This window comes from Rhinolophus ferrumequinum, chromosome 9, assembly GCF_004115265.2.
Source record: "Rhinolophus ferrumequinum isolate MPI-CBG mRhiFer1 chromosome 9, mRhiFer1_v1.p, whole genome shotgun sequence".
Classification (NCBI taxonomy): domain Eukaryota; kingdom Metazoa; phylum Chordata; class Mammalia; order Chiroptera; family Rhinolophidae; genus Rhinolophus; species Rhinolophus ferrumequinum.
The window spans coordinates 10,170,274-10,191,724 of NC_046292.1; the positions used below are offsets into that span (position 1 = coordinate 10,170,274).

The 21,451-nt window shown below is 45.2% G+C and overlaps 1 protein-coding gene across 4 annotated transcripts in view; it reads left to right on the forward strand.

The window, feature by feature from the left end:
- The window catches only part of TMEM51 (transmembrane protein 51), a 53,243-nt gene extending 41,829 nt beyond the window's left edge, over positions 1-11,414 (forward strand). For 3 of the 4 annotated variants that reach the window (XM_033115683.1, XM_033115681.1, XM_033115684.1), the window contains exons 2-4: positions 3,587-3,660; positions 7,532-8,087; positions 10,276-11,414. In XM_033115683.1, the coding sequence (XP_032971574.1) occupies positions 7,744-8,087; positions 10,276-10,684 (753 nt within the window). In that variant the 5' untranslated portion in view covers positions 3,587-3,660; positions 7,532-7,743 and the 3' untranslated portion in view covers positions 10,685-11,414. Of the gene's footprint in view, positions 1-3,586; positions 3,661-6,302; positions 6,536-7,531; positions 8,088-10,275 lie in introns of all 4 variants that reach the window. The other variant, XM_033115682.1, reaches the window with a different exon arrangement.
- Positions 11,415-21,451: the final 10,037 nt, after the last annotated feature.

The window sequence follows — 21,451 nt, forward strand, 5'->3', positions numbered from 1 at the left end:
TTACCCACAGTAGCCGAGAGAGCCAAGCACACGCACATACGTCACAGTCGTCAGCCGCAAACCAACTGATCGAATGTGGTTGGTAATATCGGCCGTCACTTTGTGGAAACGATTCATCGTGGAGAACAGAAATCAGTTTGTATTTACACAGAAAAATATTTATTTTCACAACCCAGGATTTGACTACAATGTCATATTAAGGTAAACTACCTTAGAGTTCCTTAGTTAGTTCACCTGAAGATGACTTTGTAGTCAAATCCTGGGTTGTGAAAATAAATATTTCTCTGTGTAAATACAAGCTGTTTTTTGTTCTCCATGATCAAATGTGCTTGATTTACAAGAGCTAAACTGAGCTGGTCATGTGATATCTGATTCTGGTTCCCCGCCTGCATGTCTGGTGGTGTGTAACATTGTAACACAATGTAACTTTAGATAGCGATAAATAGGAAAAATGTCTAAGAGATACATTGTGAGTAGTACCGTTATTTCCCACTGTGAGTTTTACTGGGTTCAAGGAGACGATTTTCCTGATTTCCTGATCAAGGAGACGATTTTCCTGATTTCCTGACCCACTTTTCTCGGGATTCAGGAATGGGAGAGTGAAAAAAATTCCCGACTTCCCACCCAGTAACCCTAGCTGTGAGTGGCAGGAAATCTTCTGCCAGCCCCACAAGATACTGCTCCCGTCAGAAAAAACAAATTCCTCCTGAACCACGCATCCTTCCGTTTCTTACAGGAAATTCAGCTCCATTATAATCTTACAGGATCATTGTTGTATATGCATCATGTCATTGACCGAAACGTTGTTACGTGGCACGTGACTGCACTAGTCCTACTTTTATCATTACTCTGCCTTGCAGGTTGCCTAACATCTTTCTCTTTCTTTCGCCCATGAACTCTCTGGCTTAGGCAGTCCTTTCCCCCTGTCCTCCCCAACCTTGATGACTCATTCGCACAGCACTTTGCATTTTTTCTGAGTGCACAATCTACAAGAACCTGTTCTGATAGAACAGGAACCTGACACCCTTTGACCTTGGCTCTTGGGGAGGTGGCCTGAAACTCCCTGATGGGCCAGGAGCGGCAACAGCAGCAGCTCAGAGCCTTTCTTCCTGACCCCACCCCCTCCACACTGCATGGGACTGGAACTTGGTGACAAAAGTTATTGTGGGCTGAAACTTGGCCGAGAGGGCCCCGCTGAATCCTTTCTTTGTGGTGGGAATGTAGCACGGCTGGGTTCCCTGAGAATGGAGCCCAGGATCTCTTTCCCAACAACGCAGCTTGGCAGGAAAAAGTTGGGGCACAGGGAGAATGAATGGTAAGAAGTCTCTTTGTCGCAGGGGCTGGTCGTGCTGCCAGACACCTCCAACTGCCGAGATCTCCTCCCAGTAAAGCCAGCTGGGCTGAACGCTTCTGGAACTGTGCCTTTCCAGGACCACAGGGCAGAGCTCAATGGCTGTATGAGGGTCTAGATCAGATCCCTGGTTTCTAAACGGTATTCTACAGGATTTCAGGGATTTGGTGGGAAGGGGACGAAGGAAAGGCTTGACCATCAAAACTTGGGATCCTTTGCTCTCTTTTAGCCAGAGCAGTGCTGTGTTCTCTTGTGCGATTTTATTTATTGTCTTTACATTAGAGACTCCAAATCAGGTGTGGAATGACCGGCAGTGATGACCCACTTGGGTCTCAGCCAGGTGGAGCGTTGATGTCCAGAGCTGTGACTACTTTCCCTGGCTCACAGCCCCTCCCCGTCCCTTCCCTTCCCCCAGAGAAATCCTTGCTGTCTCTGGTTGGCCAAAGGTGTGCGTGGGAGCAAAGGTATCAGCTGTGTAGGTGGAGGAGCGGGCTCAGGGCTCTCACAGCCCTGCTCACCTCTACCTGGGAAGATGCAGGAACGACTGAAATCTCAACCCCACCAGGGAATAGTGAGAAAGTCGCCTTCTCAGGTCAGAATGGAAATCACATTTAATCTGGGCACCTTGCCCATATTGCTGGCAAATCATGTGTCTATGGATATAAGATGTCAGTGTCCAGGAACTTAGTTCTGTCAAATCCTCTCCCCCTCGGTGCCAACCTTGAACCGGGAATGTCCCCGAATTGACGTGGGACATTGAACTTTTTCCCTTGAACTTTTACATTGAACTTTACCTGTTCATTCTATAAATAGTTATTTGGCACCTGTTAGTGACATTGTGCTGAGTGCTAGAGATGAACAAGTCAGACAAGAACTTTCACGTAGTTTACAGTCCAATGGGGGAGACAGAGCCAACAAGAAAACAAAGCAAGACTATCACAGATGGGAGGTGATGTCATCCATCTTTGGGAAGGAGTGTCATCAAGGACCTACGCATGGAACTCGAGAGGACCTGGGTGCGGGTGGGGGCATTTTATGTAGAGTGGTCAAGAAATCCTTGCTGAGGAGATGGCATTTGAGCTGAGAGACAGAAGCAGTAAAGAAGTAGCTAAATAAAAGAGACAGGTGCACGAGTGTTTCAGGCAGCGGGAATAGCAAGTGCAAAGGCCCTGAGGCAGGACAGAAGCCACTGAGGGTTGGTGAGCCAAGAGATCAGATATGAGAGGCAGGAAGGAACCCAATCCAATCTGGTGGGATCTGAAGGCCATAGCAGAGTTTGGGTTTTATCCTAAGAGTAATGGAAAGATATTGATGGGCTCTCCTTACAAAACATTCCAGCCAATCAAAAGAGTATATTTAAGAGACATGTGAGGTTTAAGGAATAATATAATAAGTAAACACCCTTCACTATTTCCCTCCCCAACACCATTTCTCACTCCTCAAGGGGAATAACTATTATCCTGCATTTTAGTTTATAATCTTTGCGTTCCCTCCCAATATTACAAAAATAGACCAATAGATTGTTTGGCTTTGCCTGATTTTGAACTTCATATAAATGGAAACTTGTGTGTGTTCTTCCACAACTTACTTTTCTGTTCAACGTATGTCAGAATGGTCCACGTTGGTACATAGAACTGCCGTTTATTCATTTTTACTGCTGCATACTACCCCACTGGATCACACCGTCATGCTTACCCTTTTTCCTGGCACGTGACATTTTTATTTCATTTTCTAATGTTGAACCAACCCTACATTCTTGGGATAAACCCAACCCAACTTCATCATGATGTATTGTCTTTTTTTAAAAAAAAAATTGTTGGATTCTATTTGCTGATATTTTATTGAGGATTTTTGTTTCTGTGCTGGTGGATCAGATCGGCCTTTCGTTTTCCTTTCTTGCCTTGTCATTTTTTGGGCTTGCTATCAAGGTTATACACACTTCATTAAATGACCTGGGGAGTGTTTCCTCTTTGATCCCCTGGAGCACTTGTGTAAGATGGATACAACCATGGAAGGGATTGGTAAATGTAGCCAGCGTGTTATCATCCTTCTGCAACCCTACTTTTTTGGTACAGAATCTTGGCTTCTTTTGGTACAACTTTCCTTGCATGTACCCCTACCCCAACCCATGCCCTACCCCCAGAAAAACAAAGAAAACCCATGCCTCCCCCATGAGCACCTCAAATTGGAATGGCCACAGCTTACTTAGACAGTTGTGTTTCTGGTTTTTTACAGGTGAGTCCTTAACTGAAGATTTTAGTATGCAGAGTGGTTTCCAGGCCTTCCTTGAGCCCCCCAGCTAACAACAGGTAGGCGCCTCTCTTTACTGGTTAACAGTTTTTCTTGAAAACCCAGATATAGGATCACTCATGTAGCCCTGAGCGCCACCTTGAACATGAGCCATGATGGGTCCAACTCCGGGGTCCAGAGGTGAGTCTGGCCGAGTTGGAAACCCAGGCTGCCCACCAAGGCGGCTCTGTTTTAGGAACACGTTGGAAGCTACGTGGTCCAAATCCTCCAAGAACAAAATTAGCTTCTTTCCATATTTTTCAAAGGGAAAGAACACCATACTAAATATAACGTGGATCAACAAGCCAGAAACAAGATAAATAGCCAGCAGCTGCACCTCAGGGAGCTGGGTTTTCACCTCCCCCAGAGAACCCATCAAGATCCTGGCCCCAGAGGGACGGTAGAATCGACAATTTTAAGCTACCGCTGGACACGTTACCCTGCCCTGAACCCCCCAAACCAAAAACCTTTATTTCTTTTTCTTTTACTAAAAGCAACACGTGTACATTTCTGTTTTCCAAGTCTTATTCTCCCAGTAAGGAAAAAGAAGGAAAAAAATCATTCTAGTTCCATCACACAGAGAAAATAACTGAAAACATCATGGCATGTATAATGTGAGTGTTATGAAATTTAATATAATACATAAATGGTGTTTCTCAACCTCTTTTTCCCTTATCATTCCCTCAGGGATCTTTATAAACACTCTTTTTGTTATGCTCTCCCACCCCCGCCCATGAAATTTTAATACCGCAGAGATACTGTGTGTCTGTTTATAGACGGTGGAAGACCACAAACCACTGTAATATCTAAGATTACACCAACCCCAAAAACCAAGCTTTTCCCCTCGTGAGTGAGCTCACCCTATTGAGAATTTAGCCTTTAAATAATATTTAATAACAAACCTTTCTAGAAAAAGGTACTTTGTGCTGGTCATACGTGGTTCTAGGTGCTTTATATATGTTTACTTATCATAACTCCCCTATGAAATGAGTACTAGAGAGCTTTTATCTCCATTTTACCATTGTGGACATTTAAGGCCCAGAGAAGTTAAGTGACTTGTCCAAGGTCACACAGCTGGGAAAGTACAGAGTGAGGTTCTGAGCCTAGGCAGCCTGGATCCAAAGTTCACACTTAACCACAAGCTATGTTGCTTTGCAGCAACACATTCTGATTGTAAAAAATTCAAAATATAGAAATAGAGAGAATAAAAGATACATTTCCCAAGCTCCCTCCATCCCCAGAAGCAGTCATTGATATAAGTTTTGAATGTGCCCGTCGTCTGTGATTTTTTACACATGTTTATATATATGAAAACATGTTGTTTCTTTTTTATCATAAGTAGAACCATCCAGTCTTTTTTCCTATATATTCATATATACATATATGTGTATGGAATTTTTTTAATTAGCATCACACTGAACATACTGTCTTTTTAACCTTGTTGTTTGACTTTAAAATGTACCATGAACTGCTTTGAGACCATAATGTAATAAGTGCATGGCCCATATTTTATTTAACCAGATCCAGATTATCGGCTATTTAAGCAGTTTCTAGTTTCTCACTACCATAAAGCTATGATGAATATCCTTGCCTTGTACATAATTCTTAGAAGCTGGAATTACAGAGCTAAAAGACATAAACATTTTTTAAACTTTTGATCCATAAGTGCCAAAATTTGCCATCCAGAAAAATTGTATGAAATTGCCCATCCCAGAACCCTCACCCACACTGGATACTACTGCCGATTCTCAATCATTGACAATTTAACAGGTCAAAAATGAGTGAATCCTGACAGTTTCATCTCTGCCATGACTCATCTGGTGCCTGTTTTACTCACTGACAACATAAAGTGAAGCTTGAATTGGGAATTGACAGGGGAGGCGGGTGTTAAAGTGGCCCCAGTCACTGTTTTACTAAACACACTATCAGCCGCTCAGGTACAAGGCCTACCTGTCAGGCCCTTAGGTGCTCAGTATGTGGCTTGTTCATCTCCTGCTTCCCAACACAAGCCTCTGGCTACAGCTCTCCACTCCTGAGCCCTCCATCTCTGGCCTTGTCCCACATCCATTATGCAGAACCGAAGCATTTCTAGGGCTGGCAAGCCCCTCATCCTTCCATTCACTGGCCGTGAGTGACAGTGTGAGAAACAAATGCTCCCGTGCTTACAGTAGACTGTTCCCGGCTGGTCCCACTGCAACTGTCTGCAGCGGATCCTGTGCCCTGCATGCCACACATAGGCACACTCATCACACACATGTGCGTACACCTGGACACGTGTGTGCATGTGCACATAGGTGTGCACATATGCATACACGCGCACACACACAATTTAGCATGTTCAGGGTGCAGGCCCAATTATGCCAGTGGGGCTTCTGTCTCACAGAGACTTTCCACATGCCCTGCAGCCCAAGTTAGGACACCCAGCTGCTTACCTGCACAGCTCCTGTACTTTCTTCCCACTTTTATTATGCCTTGTGGGCTGTTTTCCTACTGGCCTGGAAGCCCCTTACCTTGCTCATTGGTGTTTCTCTAGTGCCTATAACACTATTTCTCGATGCACAAAAAATATATTGAGGGGGGAAAAGGGAACAGACCTCAAGCTGATTAAGGATGTTATCCCAAATATTTTCAGAGCATTTTTTAACAAAGTGGCCGGTTTCAGATTGAGGCCATTGTTTGGTGAGAAAATAGCTCTGCAGCATCGGATTTCAGGCGGCCTGGTTAGCCGTCCTTCTGGAAAGATGGCAAAGAATACAGAATTGAAAAGAGGACCTTGCCCATCTAAACATCTGTAAACGCTGGCTGTTCTACAAAGGCTGCTGTCGCAGGAACGACGTATTGAGGAGTGGTCAGCAAGGAGCATTGTTCGCTTGGCCTCGTTGGCCCCTCGTTCAGGTGACTTGTTCATCTGGCTCACTCTCCCATCCAACAAATCGGTGTGGAATCCAGGACAGTTGGCTGCGGCTCCCGTTAGCACAGGGTCTCTGAGCTTCTTCACGGGAAGAGAGTTCCGCATCCAGTGGGCACAGCCGTGAAGATAAGGACTGTGCAGGCTCCAGTCCCTTTAGGGAAAGGAAAACTCCATGTGGCTGAAGAGAAGCATGTCTTGCAGACGAGCTTCATGTGACCTCTGTTCGTTTCATGCAGTTGATTCAGCATACGTTTTTTGAGTCCCTGCTATGTTCCAGGCACAGAGATGAGGAAGGTGTGGTCATGGAAATAGAGGGACTTACCCCAGTCATTGCTGGGGGCTTGTGGGGGCCCCCAGAGGGGCAGCTGAGCTGGAGTGGTCAGAGAAGTGCAGAAATGCTGGAGGACAGGGTGTGCAAAGAAGGGCGAGGTGAAAGATGAATGGGAGGGGCAGGGCCAGGTCAAGTCAGCCCTGACCTTCATTCTAAAGAGACTGGATTTTCAGCTGCAGGACATGGGAAGCCATTGAGGGTGGTAAAGTCTGCAGTAGGCTGTCTGGACTGGGTCATAACATTGACGAATGCCCATCGCCCAGGGGATTCTGTTACAGTTATTGATCACAGCTCACACATGTCATCATTTGCTCTCCTCGCATACCCAGTGAGGTCTGAGATTTCACTGCACTTCATTAAATTCCGCAAAATGTTTTAACAGCCCGGAACCCTGACCTTTCTGGCCTCCTGCAGGGAAAGGCCTGGCTTTTCCTTTTTGGGTGGGGGTAGGCGGGTCAGCCTTCCTTCTCCAGGCTCACAGAAGGAGCGGGAGCATGTAAGACATCTGGAATGCATCAAAGACAAGCCCAGCCAGAGCCTGTGGCTCAGTACTGCTTTTTAACTCCTTTGAGAGTACATCCGCCGTGTTCACAACAGCGTCTTGAGTCGGAACTGATTTTCCTCCTTCCTCTTTCTGCTTTCCTTTCAGACCTCTTGGCCATAGCTATCCACATGGGACGCCTCACGTTTGCATGAAGCCATCCCTGAGAGTTCGGCTGCTGGTTTTATTGTTTTTTTTGTTTGTTTTTAGTGTGGCACTAGGGAGCCTGCTTAAGTGTGTTTAAGGGGGTTTTGTGGTTGGAGCTGCTGCAGCTCTTTATTTTCTTTCTTTGAACCTGGACTTGCCCCTCTCCCACTGGCATGATGGCCCAGTCCAAAGCCAACGGCTCACACTATGCACTAACCGCCATCGGCCTGGGGATGCTGGTCCTTGGGGTCATCATGGCCATGTGGAACCTGGTGCCCGGGTTCAGCGCCGCCGAGAAGCCGACAGCCCAGGGGAACAATAAGACGGAGATAGGCAGTGGCATTCTCAAGAGCAAGACATTCTCCGTGGCCTACGTGCTGGTCGGGGCCGGCGTGATGCTGCTGCTGCTCTCCATCTGCCTGAGCATCCGCGACAAGAGGAAACAGCGGCAAAGCGAGGAGATGGCACACATCCAGCACCCGCCGGGGGCCCAGCCGCACGCGCAGGAGGAGGACAGGTGAGGACTGGCTGACCTTCCCCAGACTGGGGCCTGGGCCTGGGCGTGCACACGCACACTCGTGGGGTTCCCTGATGGAAATGTTTTAGTCCAGGTGGCTTTTTACCTTCCCTCCCTCTCCCATGAAGGCTCTGACGATCAGTTGATCATTTTACACATAACTTTGTACTCCTATCTCAGCGTTGCCCACATAATGTGGTGTGAACGGATGACAGGCGTGCCAAGATTTTGACACCCCCAGAGAAGCTGCGTGGGGCTGGCTGGGGGTGGCCAGACTGGCTGCTTGTCCGTTCTCCTAAGCATGCTGTGTGTATCTACGTTGAGTGGAAAAGGTTGAGAAGGAGTGTTCTATTTGATCATTTAAGTGACAACCTCATGAGCCACAAACTCATTTAAGTGATAAGTGATATACTGGGGAACATATGGTAAATGTTGACATCTCTATTATAAAAAGAGCCCTTGCAAACGAGTATGAAAGATGAATGCACCAGTAGGAAAATGGACAAGGGATATGAGCGAGCATTTCATAGACGTCCAGACACCATTGATGTTCAACCTCATTAATCACGAAATGCAAACACAAAAAAAGTCATCATTATTCTTCCCCTCTCATGTTGGCTGAGATAGATAGCCCCAGTGTTGGAGAATTGTAGGGAAATGGGTTTCTGATGGGACGGCTGACTGACATCACCTTTCTGAAGGGGAATCTCACAATAAGAGTTAGTATGGAAGATGTGCGTGCAAAGGAGTGTGTACCCATGTTTATCAGAGCATTGCTTAGAGTAGCAAAAACGGAGGAAAAAACCTAAATACCCATCAATCAAGCTAAATTGTGATATGCCCTTCAGTAGCCTTCTACGCAGTCATTGTTTTGGTACCCCCACAACAATGAAGGTGACAAAAAAATGTATATGCATTTTAAGAAAGGAAAACACTGTATGAAAATTGTAATACTCAATATATATCGATAACAAAAGATGAATACAGGTCACGTGTATACATTTTTTTGGCACCCCCAGTATATTTGCTCATGTGGGACCGTACCCACCACATTGAGAAATGGAGGTTGTGACACCACATCTTTGGTTAAGGTCCTAGTCGCATCATATGTTGTGGCTGTGGGATTAGGGAAGGATCTGGAAAGGTGTTCAGAATGTTAACAGTGGTTATCACCGGGTGGAAGGATTTGGGATGTTTTTATTTTATTAGATTTTTCTGTGTTGTTTGAATTTTCTATAAGTCTGTCTTATCTTTACAGTGGGAGGGGAGTTGTTTTTACTTTGGAAAAGTTAAACTGATTTTATGATAACAAAAGATAATCATGCATATTCTAGAAAACTTGGGAAATAGAGAAAAGAATGAAGAAGGAAAAATCAGTCACCCGTCTTCCCCACCTTAGTCATGAACTCACACAAGTTCACTCCTAAAGGAGATAAGAAGAAAGCCTGGACAATCGGCGAGGTTTCTGATATTGGCCATTGTCATCTACAGGTTCAAGTGTAGGGTCTTGGAAAATGGCTATTACTACCTATAAATGTGTAAAAAACACCCTGACTCTTTCGTTTTCTCTTTCAACAGTTAAATGAGAGTAAGGCTGAGTACCTGACCTGTCCTTTGAGTCTTACGGTAAACCTGGAAGATAAAAACCACAGGATAATTTGAAATATATATACATTTTATATTCAGATATTCCTTCTCTACCTGTGAACAACCATTTGGCTTTAGATCGGCAGCTATTTCATGCATGTTTATGTTGCCTTTGGCCAAAGGACCAGCCAGGCATCAGAATAGCCCACTTAGCATGTTAAGTGTGGCTTAAAGGCAAGGGGAACTTAACTCCCAGATAATAGGGTATAATAATTGAGAATGTGGCTTCCTGTCCTCCTGCTTCCTAAAGGTCTGACCGAGTCAGTTAACCTCGATGTGTCAGTTTTCCCATCCATAAAATGGGTACAATAATAGTTATTAGGAAGATGAAATTAGTTCATACATGTTAAAGTACTCAGAACAGTGGCTCCTAGCAAACAGTTGAAGTGTTAGCTTTTATTACTTCTTGGACCCATTTCTTGTTTCCAAGGCTGGTAGATGTGAACCCAGTGCCAACACAGGATTTAGAGTCCATCTTCTTGTGATTTCCAATGACCCGAGCGCCTGCTAATACTCCGTGTCTATGCGTGTTGTCTTGCAGCCAGGAGGAAGAGGAGGAGGCCTCCTCGAGGTACTACGTCCCCAGTTACGAGGAAGTGATGAACACAAACTTCTCAGAAGCCAGGGGACCAGACCACAGCCCAAGGATGAGCATCTCTCTCCCCTCCTATGAGTCCTTGACGGGGCTGGACGAGACGAGCCCTACGACAACCAGGGCCGACGTGGAGGGCAGCCCGGGAAATCCACCCGACAGGCAGAACTCCAAGTTAGCCAAACACATGAAGCCGCTGAAAGTTCGAAGGATTAAATCCGAAAAACTTCACCTCAAAGACTTTAGGATCAACCTCCCAGACAAAAACGTCCCTCCTCCCTCCATCGAGCCTTTAACTCCCCCACCACAGTACGACGAAGTCCAGGAGAAGGCCCCCGATACCCGGCCACCTGACTGACGGGCCCTCTCTGCCATGTTCCCTCTTGTCACTCACCCTCCTCCGTACCAACAGACCCCAATGAAACCACTCCAGCCACAGTTGAGAAACGAGGGGCCAGATGTGTACTTAGCAACTTGGATGGGGGTGCGGGGGGAGTCCTGTGATTCGAGGGTGACGCACAGCTGCAGAACCTCACATGGCCCGCCGCGGAAACCTCGGGTCTCATGAAGCTGTGGACCCCAGCTGGGGGTGGCCGTGGAGACATCTTCCCCGTCCTCTTTCCTCAACTGAATCGTTGGCGACGACACACCTCTTTCCGACTAGGGAAGGATACCTAGCAACTGGTTTAGATCGTTGTTTTGATTTGCTTCCCCTAGGACTGTCTTGTTTCAAAAAGAAAACAAGTTATGCCTTTGCTTTCTTCACTGGAGTCCTGCGCGGTGGGTAGGAAATACAACTCGGTTTTGTAGAAAGGACAGGGAGCCATTTTTGTGAAGTAAGCAAAACAAAAGGCTAGATGGTTACGTGGGGGTGAGACCCGGGGGGCGGGAGGGTCTCAGAGCCCCTGATGCCATTGGTTCTTTGAGGGCCCAAGGCCCAATGATGCGTAAGCTCATAGTCTTAACCAGTCCTCTTCACTAGTCTCTGCTGTGTTAACAGCCAGAAAGGAAAGCTGTATGAGATGTTCTGTTCCTTCTAAACTGCCGTGCAACTGAGCTTTTTATAATAAAATATTTTATATGTAGTACATTTGGGTGCTGAGTTACTTGAGCAGCTCCTCCAATACTGACTTGCTTATGGAGAAATATCAATAATAATGACTCATAGGTACCAAACACTTAATACATGCCAGGTGCTGTGCTAAGCACTTCACGTATGTTATTCCATTTCCACTGTACCCATTTTGTAGGTCAGCTCGTGGAGGTTCAGGTTAAAGTGCCCCATGTCCCACCACTAATAAGTGGCAGAGCTGGGATTTGAAGCCAGGCTGTCTGGCTCCAGGGCCTGAGTTCTTAAACACTCTGCCATGCAACTCCGTGTAAAGAGCTTTTTCAGGTATTGAATGAGGATTCGTGTTTCCCAACACCTGAGGCTGTTCCCATCAACCCACAGGCCCAACAGAAAGTTCCGTGGCTTACCCAGCAGCTCTCTACCTGTCTAAACATTCTTCCTACATCTCTCTCTTGAGAGAGCTCTGCGCCACCTGTCATTTGCCCCAGACCTGACAGGTTGTGTGACCATGGAGGGGTGGGAGTGGGGAGCATGTCCTCATGGAGAGGGCAAAGTGACTACCTGTGGAGCCCAGGAAAGCAGTTCAACTAACGAGAAATGCCCAGGGGATTTCAGACAGACGAATGGGGATGTCTGGGTCAGCGTCTTACCATGGAGTTGGGAGTCTGGGAAGGTAGACCTGAGTCCAAACGTGCCTTCCTGCTATTGGCGAGCCTGGAGTGGACCTGTTAAAGAGTCGCCATGGCTAAGAGCTTGGTTGGAAGAGTAAAGTCTCAGGCTCTGAATGTTTCCTAAAAGCTCCCAGTGGGAGGCAAGTGACAGCAGTTAGGAAGTGAATCACTTCCTCATCTTGGGATTCCCAGCAGGGCCTCAAGTTCAACCTTTCACTTTCCTTATGCAAATCCATCTATAAAAAAAGAGAGCTGCCTGAATCTGCCCGCTGGCATAGGACACCCTGAGGCTGGTCTGATCCCAGCCCATTACGGAGCCAGCCTATGGCTCTCCGTGTATCTCTGGGCTGGACTCATTCTTTACCCTTTATGCTTCACCCTGATGGGAAGAAAAAGAAAAGGGAAATAGCAATGTTCCCAGTGAGCTGAGAAATGGCTTTTTAAAAGGGCTGTCAGTCCGGCCTCTGGTGGATACTGCCCAGCCTAGACCTTCCTTAGGTGAGAAAGGTTTGAGGCTTGTAGTGGGCTGAATGGTGGACCCCAAAGATATCAGGCCTTAATCCCTGGAACCTGAGAGTTACTTTATATGGTACATTTTTGCAGATGTGATTCAGTTCAGGATTTTGAGATGAGGTTATCCTGGAGTATCCAGGTGGGCCCTACAGGTCATCCACAAGTGTACTTATAAGTGAGAGATGGGGGTGGGGGTGGGGGTGGAGAGATTACACACGTAGAAAAGTGGGAGGCAATTTGACCAGCGAGGCAGAGATTGGAGTGATGCGGCCACAAGCCCAGGAACACCAGCCGCCACCAGAGCTGGAAGAGGCAAGGATGGGTTCTTCCCTAGAGCACCCAAAACGGATCAGCCCTGCTGAAAAACTTTGATTTTGGCCCAGCTGACCCTGATTTTGGCTTTCTGAGCTCCAGAGCTGTGAGAAAATATGTTTCTGTTGTTTTAGGCCACCCACCAAGTTGGCGGGCCTTTGGTACAGAGGCCATAGGAAGCCAACATGTGGCTTAGTGTTCAAGTCAATAGAGACCAGCCCCCCTCCACCTGAACACTCCCTGACTCTTCAGATAGGCGGGCGTACTATGGAAATAGCCCTGAGGACCCTACTTGTTTTATACGTGTGGAAATGACCAAATAGAAAATGATATTACTAAGAGACTATATCATGGATATTTAGCATGTAAAATATAGAGCATGAGTTCACCTCTGTCTAAAATGAAGGCAGAGAGAATGCTAGCCGGCAACATTAGCTATAAGCTGGAGTCCTGAATTGCGTCTAAAGAGACAAGGAAGTTATTTGCATGAGTAAGTTAAAACCACCTGTCAAAGCAAGGGGCCACCTTCACCTCAAAGTTCCCCAAGAAACACTCTTCCTGTTTGTTCACTGTTACAGACCTATCAGGGCTCTCTGTTGACCAAAAAAAAAAAAAAAAAAAAAGCTAAAAGGGTAAAAACCAGAAGAATTACTCCAGCCCTTTCCTCTCCATCATGCTTTTGTTCCTAAAGTAAATATAAGAGGACACAGAGGAAGGAGAAAATTCCAGAAGCCACCCACCTGTTTTTAGCCCTAACTGGCTCCCGGGCTATGAAAGAGTAAATTCCCACCTACCACTCCCATCCCGCTCAAAGGAGGAATCTCAACAGCCATGTTGGTGTCATGTGACCTCCACCCTCTCAGATCACAGCTGATTGGACCTGAGGTAAGTGTCCACCTGACCCAGAAGAACCAATCAGATGCCAAGCTGGGCTAGGACCTTCTCTCCCAGGAATTGGATGTGGTCTCAGGGATTAGGGGACCATTTGGGGACCCTCAGGATGGGCCACAGGTGACTGAAGCAGGGGTTGCTGCTCTGCAGAGACAGAATGAAGCCAACTGCTGAAAGAGGCAGACGTGAGCAATGAGATCTCAGAAGTGGCCATTTCATGATGACATTCTAGTCCTTGGTCCTTGTCCCTTGGGAAGCCCGGCTGTACTTCTGCCCTTGGGTTCCATAAGAGATGCTGTGTCCTCCCAACAAATTCCCCTTTATAGCTCTGACCCTAAATTTAGTTGAAGTCCTTGAAGGCGGGCACTGCCTTTGCATTGTCAGCGGTGCCGGGCCCATAGTGGGTACCCTACCTACTCTTGATTTTGACTTTCACTTTTCTCAGACTGATTATAGTTTTGATGAAGGAGAGTGACAAGCAGATAATTGAGGCAAAGGGTTGTGTTAGAGCATGACTGTGACTAGTGTCAGGCACTGTTCTAGTTTCTGGGGATACAGCAGTGAAGCTAAAGCCCTGCTCTCCACGGGAAGGGTTCCTGCTTGGGTTCTTTCCTAAAGTGGGTCCCATGGCCTTAGGGCAACAGGGACCATGGTCATTTTGGACTGGCTATTGAACTGGGTACAATAAACTTGAAAGCCACAGGGGAGCCACGTGCACAGAGAAAGCTGGTCTGCAAGAAGAGACCAATGAAACAGAGGGTCGTGGAGGAAACAGCCCTACACAGAAAGAGATGGAAGGGTCAGCTGCTTTGCATCTCCTGGTCTAGGTCCTCCTTAGCCTGGCCACACCCCCTATAGAATTCCTCAGGCTGCTTTCAATAGAGTCCCATCTTCCAGACAAGTTGGAGTGGGTTTCTGTTACTTGATGTTAAATGTCCTGAGATGGCTCGGTTCTGGATGGACAAGCGTGAGATGGCAAAGCCAAAATAAATCTGCAAGTGTGCGGCAAACTGAAAATGGGACTCAGCTGTGTCACTGGAAATGGATAGATCAATTGACCTGCAGGCTATAAAGTGCATAAAGCGCCTCTCTGAGGACTACTGGGCTCATTTGTGGCCGTAAAGTCCCTAACAAGGACCATTTAGCTCGCAGGACAAACCGTGCTGAGTGTTCAAGTGCAGAATTAGGAAAGGACCGCCCCTGTTCAGTCTGCAAGCACAGAAGCTAAGACATGGGCTTTGTAGCAGGGAGGATGTCGTTTAATCCTGGCACAGCCACTTTCTAGAAGTAAGATACTGGGCAAATCATTTGATTCCTGTGAGCCTTGATCTCTTCACCAGAAAAATGGAGGTTACCGATTTTAAGGTGGGTACCCTGAGGAAAACACCGGAAAAGCTGTTCCTGTCACAGAGAAAGAAAGGGCTACATGGTAGCTTGACTGGACTGCGATGTGATGGAAAACCTGAAGACCTAGCACTTCTCCAAGCGTGGCATTTCTGAAAAGATGTTCTGGGACAATTCACCTGGTGCCACGAGTAGTTTGTGAGGAGTCTTCACAGAAAGCCAGCTCCGGGAAAATGGCAGCACTGGGGTCAGCCTGGAGCAGCACGCGCTACAGGTAACTGTAGACAGTCTGTTTCATTTGATTTTCAGTCTAACGCTGCATTGTCCGTATATTCAGAACTGAGTGGCTGGGACAAAGAAAATGAATCTTGGGAACTGCAGCTATCAGGATTTTAGAGACTTTCTTTCCTGGTGAGTCCCTGAGCATGTTTTCCTGGATTTTAATGGGTGGAAGTGGAAAAGTCCCAGGGTAGATCCATTTGGGAATCCCCAAGTTAAACAAAGTCTATTCATGCAACAGATTTTTATTGAGCACCTACTATGTAGCCTGTGTTAGGGAGAAGCTGCAAACAAATGTCTGAAGTTCCTGCTGACACAGAGGCTGCATTCTGGGTAGAGGGGGACAGATGACGAACAAATAAATAAATATATGATATAATGTCAAAAAAACCGGGAAGTGCTGTGAAGAAAAATGAGACAGGGTAAAGAACAGGATGGGAGAGGTATCGCCTGTTTGGGTGATCAGGAAAAGTCTCTGGGGAAGTAACGTTAGAGAAAAGTGGGGAGTGGGTCACATGGATGTCTGGGTGCAGAGAATTTCAGGAACTCTCTATCCCATGTAATTATTGTGAATCTCCAGGACATGGTATTTCCCAAGCCAATTTGGTCACAGAACATTTTTTCCCCACAAAGCACCTTCCATGGTTATCTCTCACGGAACACACTCCAGGGAGTGCTGATTGAGCCAAACTCAATAATTCTATAGGGCAGAAATGGGTCCAGAGCAGACAAGAGACTTGTCCAAAGTCCCGCAGCTCATTGACAAAGTTGTCCGTTAGGGTCCAGGATGAGCCAGGCACCAGCACCAAGGGCCTCCAGCTCTCAGACCCACTGCAGACCTTGCTGTGTCCATTCCCCGATGGGGAAGCTTGTGCCTATAACGCGAAGCCTGCACCCCCTCCTGACAGCCTCAGGACCGACGAGTGGATGCTTTCCAAAGTTCTTGCCACCTGTGTGGATGGAGGTTTGTGAGTCACCTGCAGATCATTCCGAAGCAGCTTTCACAGAGAGAGCTGAAAGGAGAGAACCATTCCCTTGTCTCATTGTAGCAATGCAGCTGGCCTAAGAAATGAGAGTACATGAAGCTGGGATGGTATGTGGCAGTGAGCCACAGCACATCGATCTCAGATTCTCCAATAATCGATGGAAAGCAGTGGTCAAGAGAGCAAGCTGATCAAGAGAGAGAGGGAAAGACACTGAAGGAGCTCACAATATATGGATGCCAATTTATCCAGAATTGGTACACATACACCAGAAGTCTCTGTAACGTGGCCCTTGCGACAAGACTTTGCTCCGGGCCAACAAGGCTGCCCACCACGTGTGTCTTATTAACACCAACACCCTAGGGGAAAAGCAGACCCCAGAACTCTGCACATTCAAGGAAGGCAGTCAGATGGATGGCGTGGCTGATACAAACCAACCAACCCTCAGATGCCACATGTGACAAAACACTCTCAGCTCCCAGTGATGCTTAAACATCCGGGTCAACAGGCCATTTCACCTTCCATCAGTGGTTCCCCACAAGGATTGATTTTGCTGCCTGGGGGGTATTTGACAGTGATGGGAGAGGGGCTGCTACTGGCATCTCGTAGGGCAAGGATGCTGCCAAACGTCCTACAATGCTCGACACAGTCCCCACAACTAAGAATTATCTTGCCCCAAATGTCAATAGTGCCAAAGTTGAGAAACCCTGCCCTAGATGAAGGAAGATCCATTCTCTTGGGCAATGGGGACTCCGGCCACAGAGCCTGGCCACCCAGTGTCAGCTCCATCAAAAAGAAGCCAGAAAAAATAAAAAGAAAAAAGAAGAGGAAGCAGGAAACAGTCATCCTTGGAGATTAGCCTAAGTGTGGTATTATCTTGCTTTTTGTTTTAACTGTCATTTTTACAAAGACTGCTTTCCTATCCTTCTCCAATCCAGAACCATAAATCTAATTCTCCATGGCATGATAAAAACAGATGTCTCTTCCCTTTCTTTTTTTTCCTCCATCCCCAGTCCCAACTGTGCATTAAAACGTGGAATTTATTAACTGAAATATAAAGGATATGGGAAAGATAATGGTCAGTAGTACTTACAAACTCAAATAGATTTTGAGAAATTTTATATTATTTAAAAGCATACTTGGAACTAATGAAGGGTATATGACAAAATAAAACAACTGGAATATACTTTGGGGAGGAAAAATGACAGCATGACCTTTTCTGGGCTATAAGCCTTTCTTCTCAGGAGAAAACAATGCCAAATAATACAGCATACCCCTCAGAGATACAAGCTGGGCTCAGTAGTATACGAAATTTAGGCGGTATATGGGGACTTTAAACCCAAGAAAATATTCTTTGTATTTATCCTCAAGATGCCTTACTTCAGAATGCATTCTTGGCAGTTGTGTCCAGTCCAGAAAAATCATTAGCATCTACTTGCACAAAACGCAAACGAGAGAAAAGTAATATAATAATATAATAGCAAGGTTTTTCTTTTACTTTTTGGATACAATATGACAAGCTGTGAATATCTGTATTTATAAGAAAAACTACTTGAATACTTGATATGAACAGGTGAATAAATGCATCTGCCTTATCTAATTCCTGCCTCTTTCAAAGGTGAACCAAAAAGAAAAGAAAAGAAATAGCTGCATTTTTTTTGTTTCTGACAAATTAGTTTTAAATCAGATTCAAAGCACTAGTCCACAAATTGACTTTTGGAACAGAGAAAGGACACACAGTTCCAGCAGTTGCCAATGGTAAATTCATATTACGTAGCACCAACGGGGTTCTTTTAAATCACCACAAATGCAGCAGAGAAAAGTGTATGAGAATATACACCTTACAGAAGTTGTGAGCAGCAGGACGCAATAATTTCACTGACTTTAAAAGGTAATGCTAAGTTTTTTGAAAATATCCATTTGGTCAATAAAATGGCAAGGAGAAATTGGGACCAAAAAAAATCTGTTATTTGGGATAAAATTTCATTTTGATGTTCACCGCTCAAGTTAAAGAAAAAAAGCCCTAAAGTTTTTCCATTGACTTGAAAGCAGTAAAAATTGTCCATTAATCTTCCCTTAGGTCAATAATAGAAAGGTCTCAAGGGGCAAAATAGGAGCCAGAAATAAAACTGAAGGGCAAGCAGTAGAAGAAGAATATCAAATGGCTAAGTTCTGTGGGTATGTTAAAAACAGACTATCCCATCATCCTCCTGATGTAGAGTTGAATTCTCGGATGTATACATTTTTATACACCCTTTCATTGCATTGAAAAGAATATGATTTTTATCTCTGGCCTCTAATAACTGGATGCCAATAGCCCCTCTCAGGTATGACAATCAAAAATGTCTCCAGACATTGTTAAAAGTCCCCTGGGCGTGATCACTTCCTAAGTTGTGTAAATGTCAAAAAAATATCTTGTACACCTGAAACTAATATAACATTGTATGTTAACTCTAATTTAAAAATAAATGTTAAACAAGTCTTCTGGGGGGCAAAATGTTCCTGATTGAATACCACAGTTTTAAGTCTACTGGTGGGGGGGGGGGTGGTAGAATTCAGTATGGAGAAGTAGAAAAAATAGTATCACCTCCTGGCAATTTCTCTGTTTGTAAAATGAAGATATTGATACCTGGGAAGGGCCCGGTGGCTCAGGTGGTTGGAGGGCACTGCTCCTAACACCGAGGTCACTGGTTCGATTCTTACATGGGCCAGTGAGCTGCGCCCTCTACAGCTAAGATCGTGAGCAATAGCTCTCCCTGGAGCTGTGTCCTACACGACTAGCCTGAGAAACAATAGCTTGAACCGGAGCGGGGTAAAGGGGAGGTGGAAGAAGGGGGAAAAAAGATATTGATAACTGCATTGGGTCACAAAACTGGGAGAATCAAATGAGTAAACTATCTGAGAAAATGCTACAAAAAAGTGGAGTTTTCAGTGGGAATGGTTCTAGAGTTCATCGCGTCCAGCTTCCTTGTTCAGAGAAGGAAAACTGAGACAAAGAGATGTCCCCCTAAAGAGCCTGCCAATGCAACATAACACAGATGGTTATAATTAAATATTGCCTGGTTTCAACCAACAAATGGCTGAAAAGAAAGGTGTGGGGGGGGGCGGTGGTTGCTGTTATAGAATAAATGAGATTTTAGAGATACAAGATATGAATGTAATACGTATATATTGTCTGGATCCTGATTCTAACCAACCAAGAGTTAAAAGATATCTTTGAGAAAATCAAGGAACTGTGCACACGGACTGGGTATCAGATGACATTCAGAAATTGTAAGTGTTGTTAGGTGTGATAATGTTGGGGGCAGGGAAGATAATGAAAAGGGAGTCGACGTAAGAAATGTCCAAATTCATAGAGAATTTTCATGATTGCATTTGAGTCAAACTGATGACAATTGTTGGGAAGCAAAATCTCAACAGATTGAGAAAAATGCTCCGGAGAATGGCAGTTTTGCAGCTTATTTTATACATTAGAATCAAAGGAGGAGATGTAAGGAGGATTCCATGACATCCATTGGTGGTAGATTAAGGGGGCGGGAGAAAACAAAGCGGGAGAAATCTCTGGGATTGGACAAAAATAAAATGGAGGGACACATACGGCTGTTACATTGAAGGGTACAGGAGAGTTAGTAATATCGACAGCACATAGAGATGGTATGTGGGGGACAAGACAATAATGAGGGATTCTGTGGTCTCGTGTTCTAGTGGGAGGTTGTGTCCTGAGGGGCCTGGAAAAAGAATCTTACTCTGGCATTTCAAAGGTACATTATCTTAGATGCAAAGAGACAATAGACAGGCTCACTTATGGTAAATATTGACCTTTGTCAAGGAAGCTACAGGCCTAGGACAAGACTACCCACCATTCCTTTAGGTAGGAATTTTTATGTTCAGACCATCCTCTGTGGTTGCTTTCAGTCTCTGAGTTTGTAAGGCCCACCATGCAGATTCAGTATGTGGCCTCTTTTTTGTCCACAAGGGAAAAAAAGTCCTCTGTTCAGTTAGGAATTACTTATGAGTAAAATGACATAATTTGCTTTAAATTAATCCATAAAAACATCAAAAAGGAAGAAAAAAGAAGATTGGAAAAATGTTGAAGCTGGACAATGTGCCCATGCAGTTGATTGCATTTTTTCCCTCTATTCTTGGGTATGTTTCAAAAATTCCATAATAAAAAATAATTTTTAATGTAAGCAATCCCAAAAGAACATACATAACATACAATACAGGCAGAGTGAGTTACAACCAAAGTGTAAGCAAATGAGGAAGCCAGGGCGACCGGACGATAAACACCTTTACCAATTTGGGGACATAACAGGTACAGGAAATGGGAGGTTAAGCCTTTGCAAAGTGAGCTAGACCAGTCTAAAATGCTCATCCTAGGCCAACACCCTCAAAGCTGCTATAGATCTTGGCAAAGGGAGGGATTTTAAAATGTTTTCTCTGGACTGCCAAAAAGGGAGCCTCTGAGAAAACCTGACTCTTTTCAGTGTGGTTCTGGAGGTAAAAATTAATAATGGCCACAATAATAATAATAACGATTGTCACCCTGAGGATTTATAACCACATGGGTTTGGGGTTCAAATTTATACTCCACATATTCAGTGGGAAAACTCCACGCTGAGGAAGTAAATATATGTGAGTGGTCACAAGTTATTAGCACCCTTGGCATCCAGCTGAAACAAACAGAGGAAAGCACAGCAGGCATCAGACCCCTCAGGAGTCCCACAGATTAATATCAATCAAAAATGAAACCACAATCAAATTACCAAACATCTAAGAAGCAAGTCAGTATGAACCAGAGCAAGCAGAAACAACAAATACTAGAGACACCCTCCCCACTAAGGACTTCAGACACTGAAATTATCAGATACAGAATCTAAAAATCACTATGCATTAAATATTTTTTAAAGAAGGAGTTTAAAATGAGCAAGGAATGAAATTATCAAAAGGCATTTGTCCTCAGGGGTTTGTGGAAGCACAGGGAGAGCTATTTGACGCCTGTACTTTGGCACTTCCATTCTGGTGGGACAAACAAATTTATTTACAGAATCAAATTATGC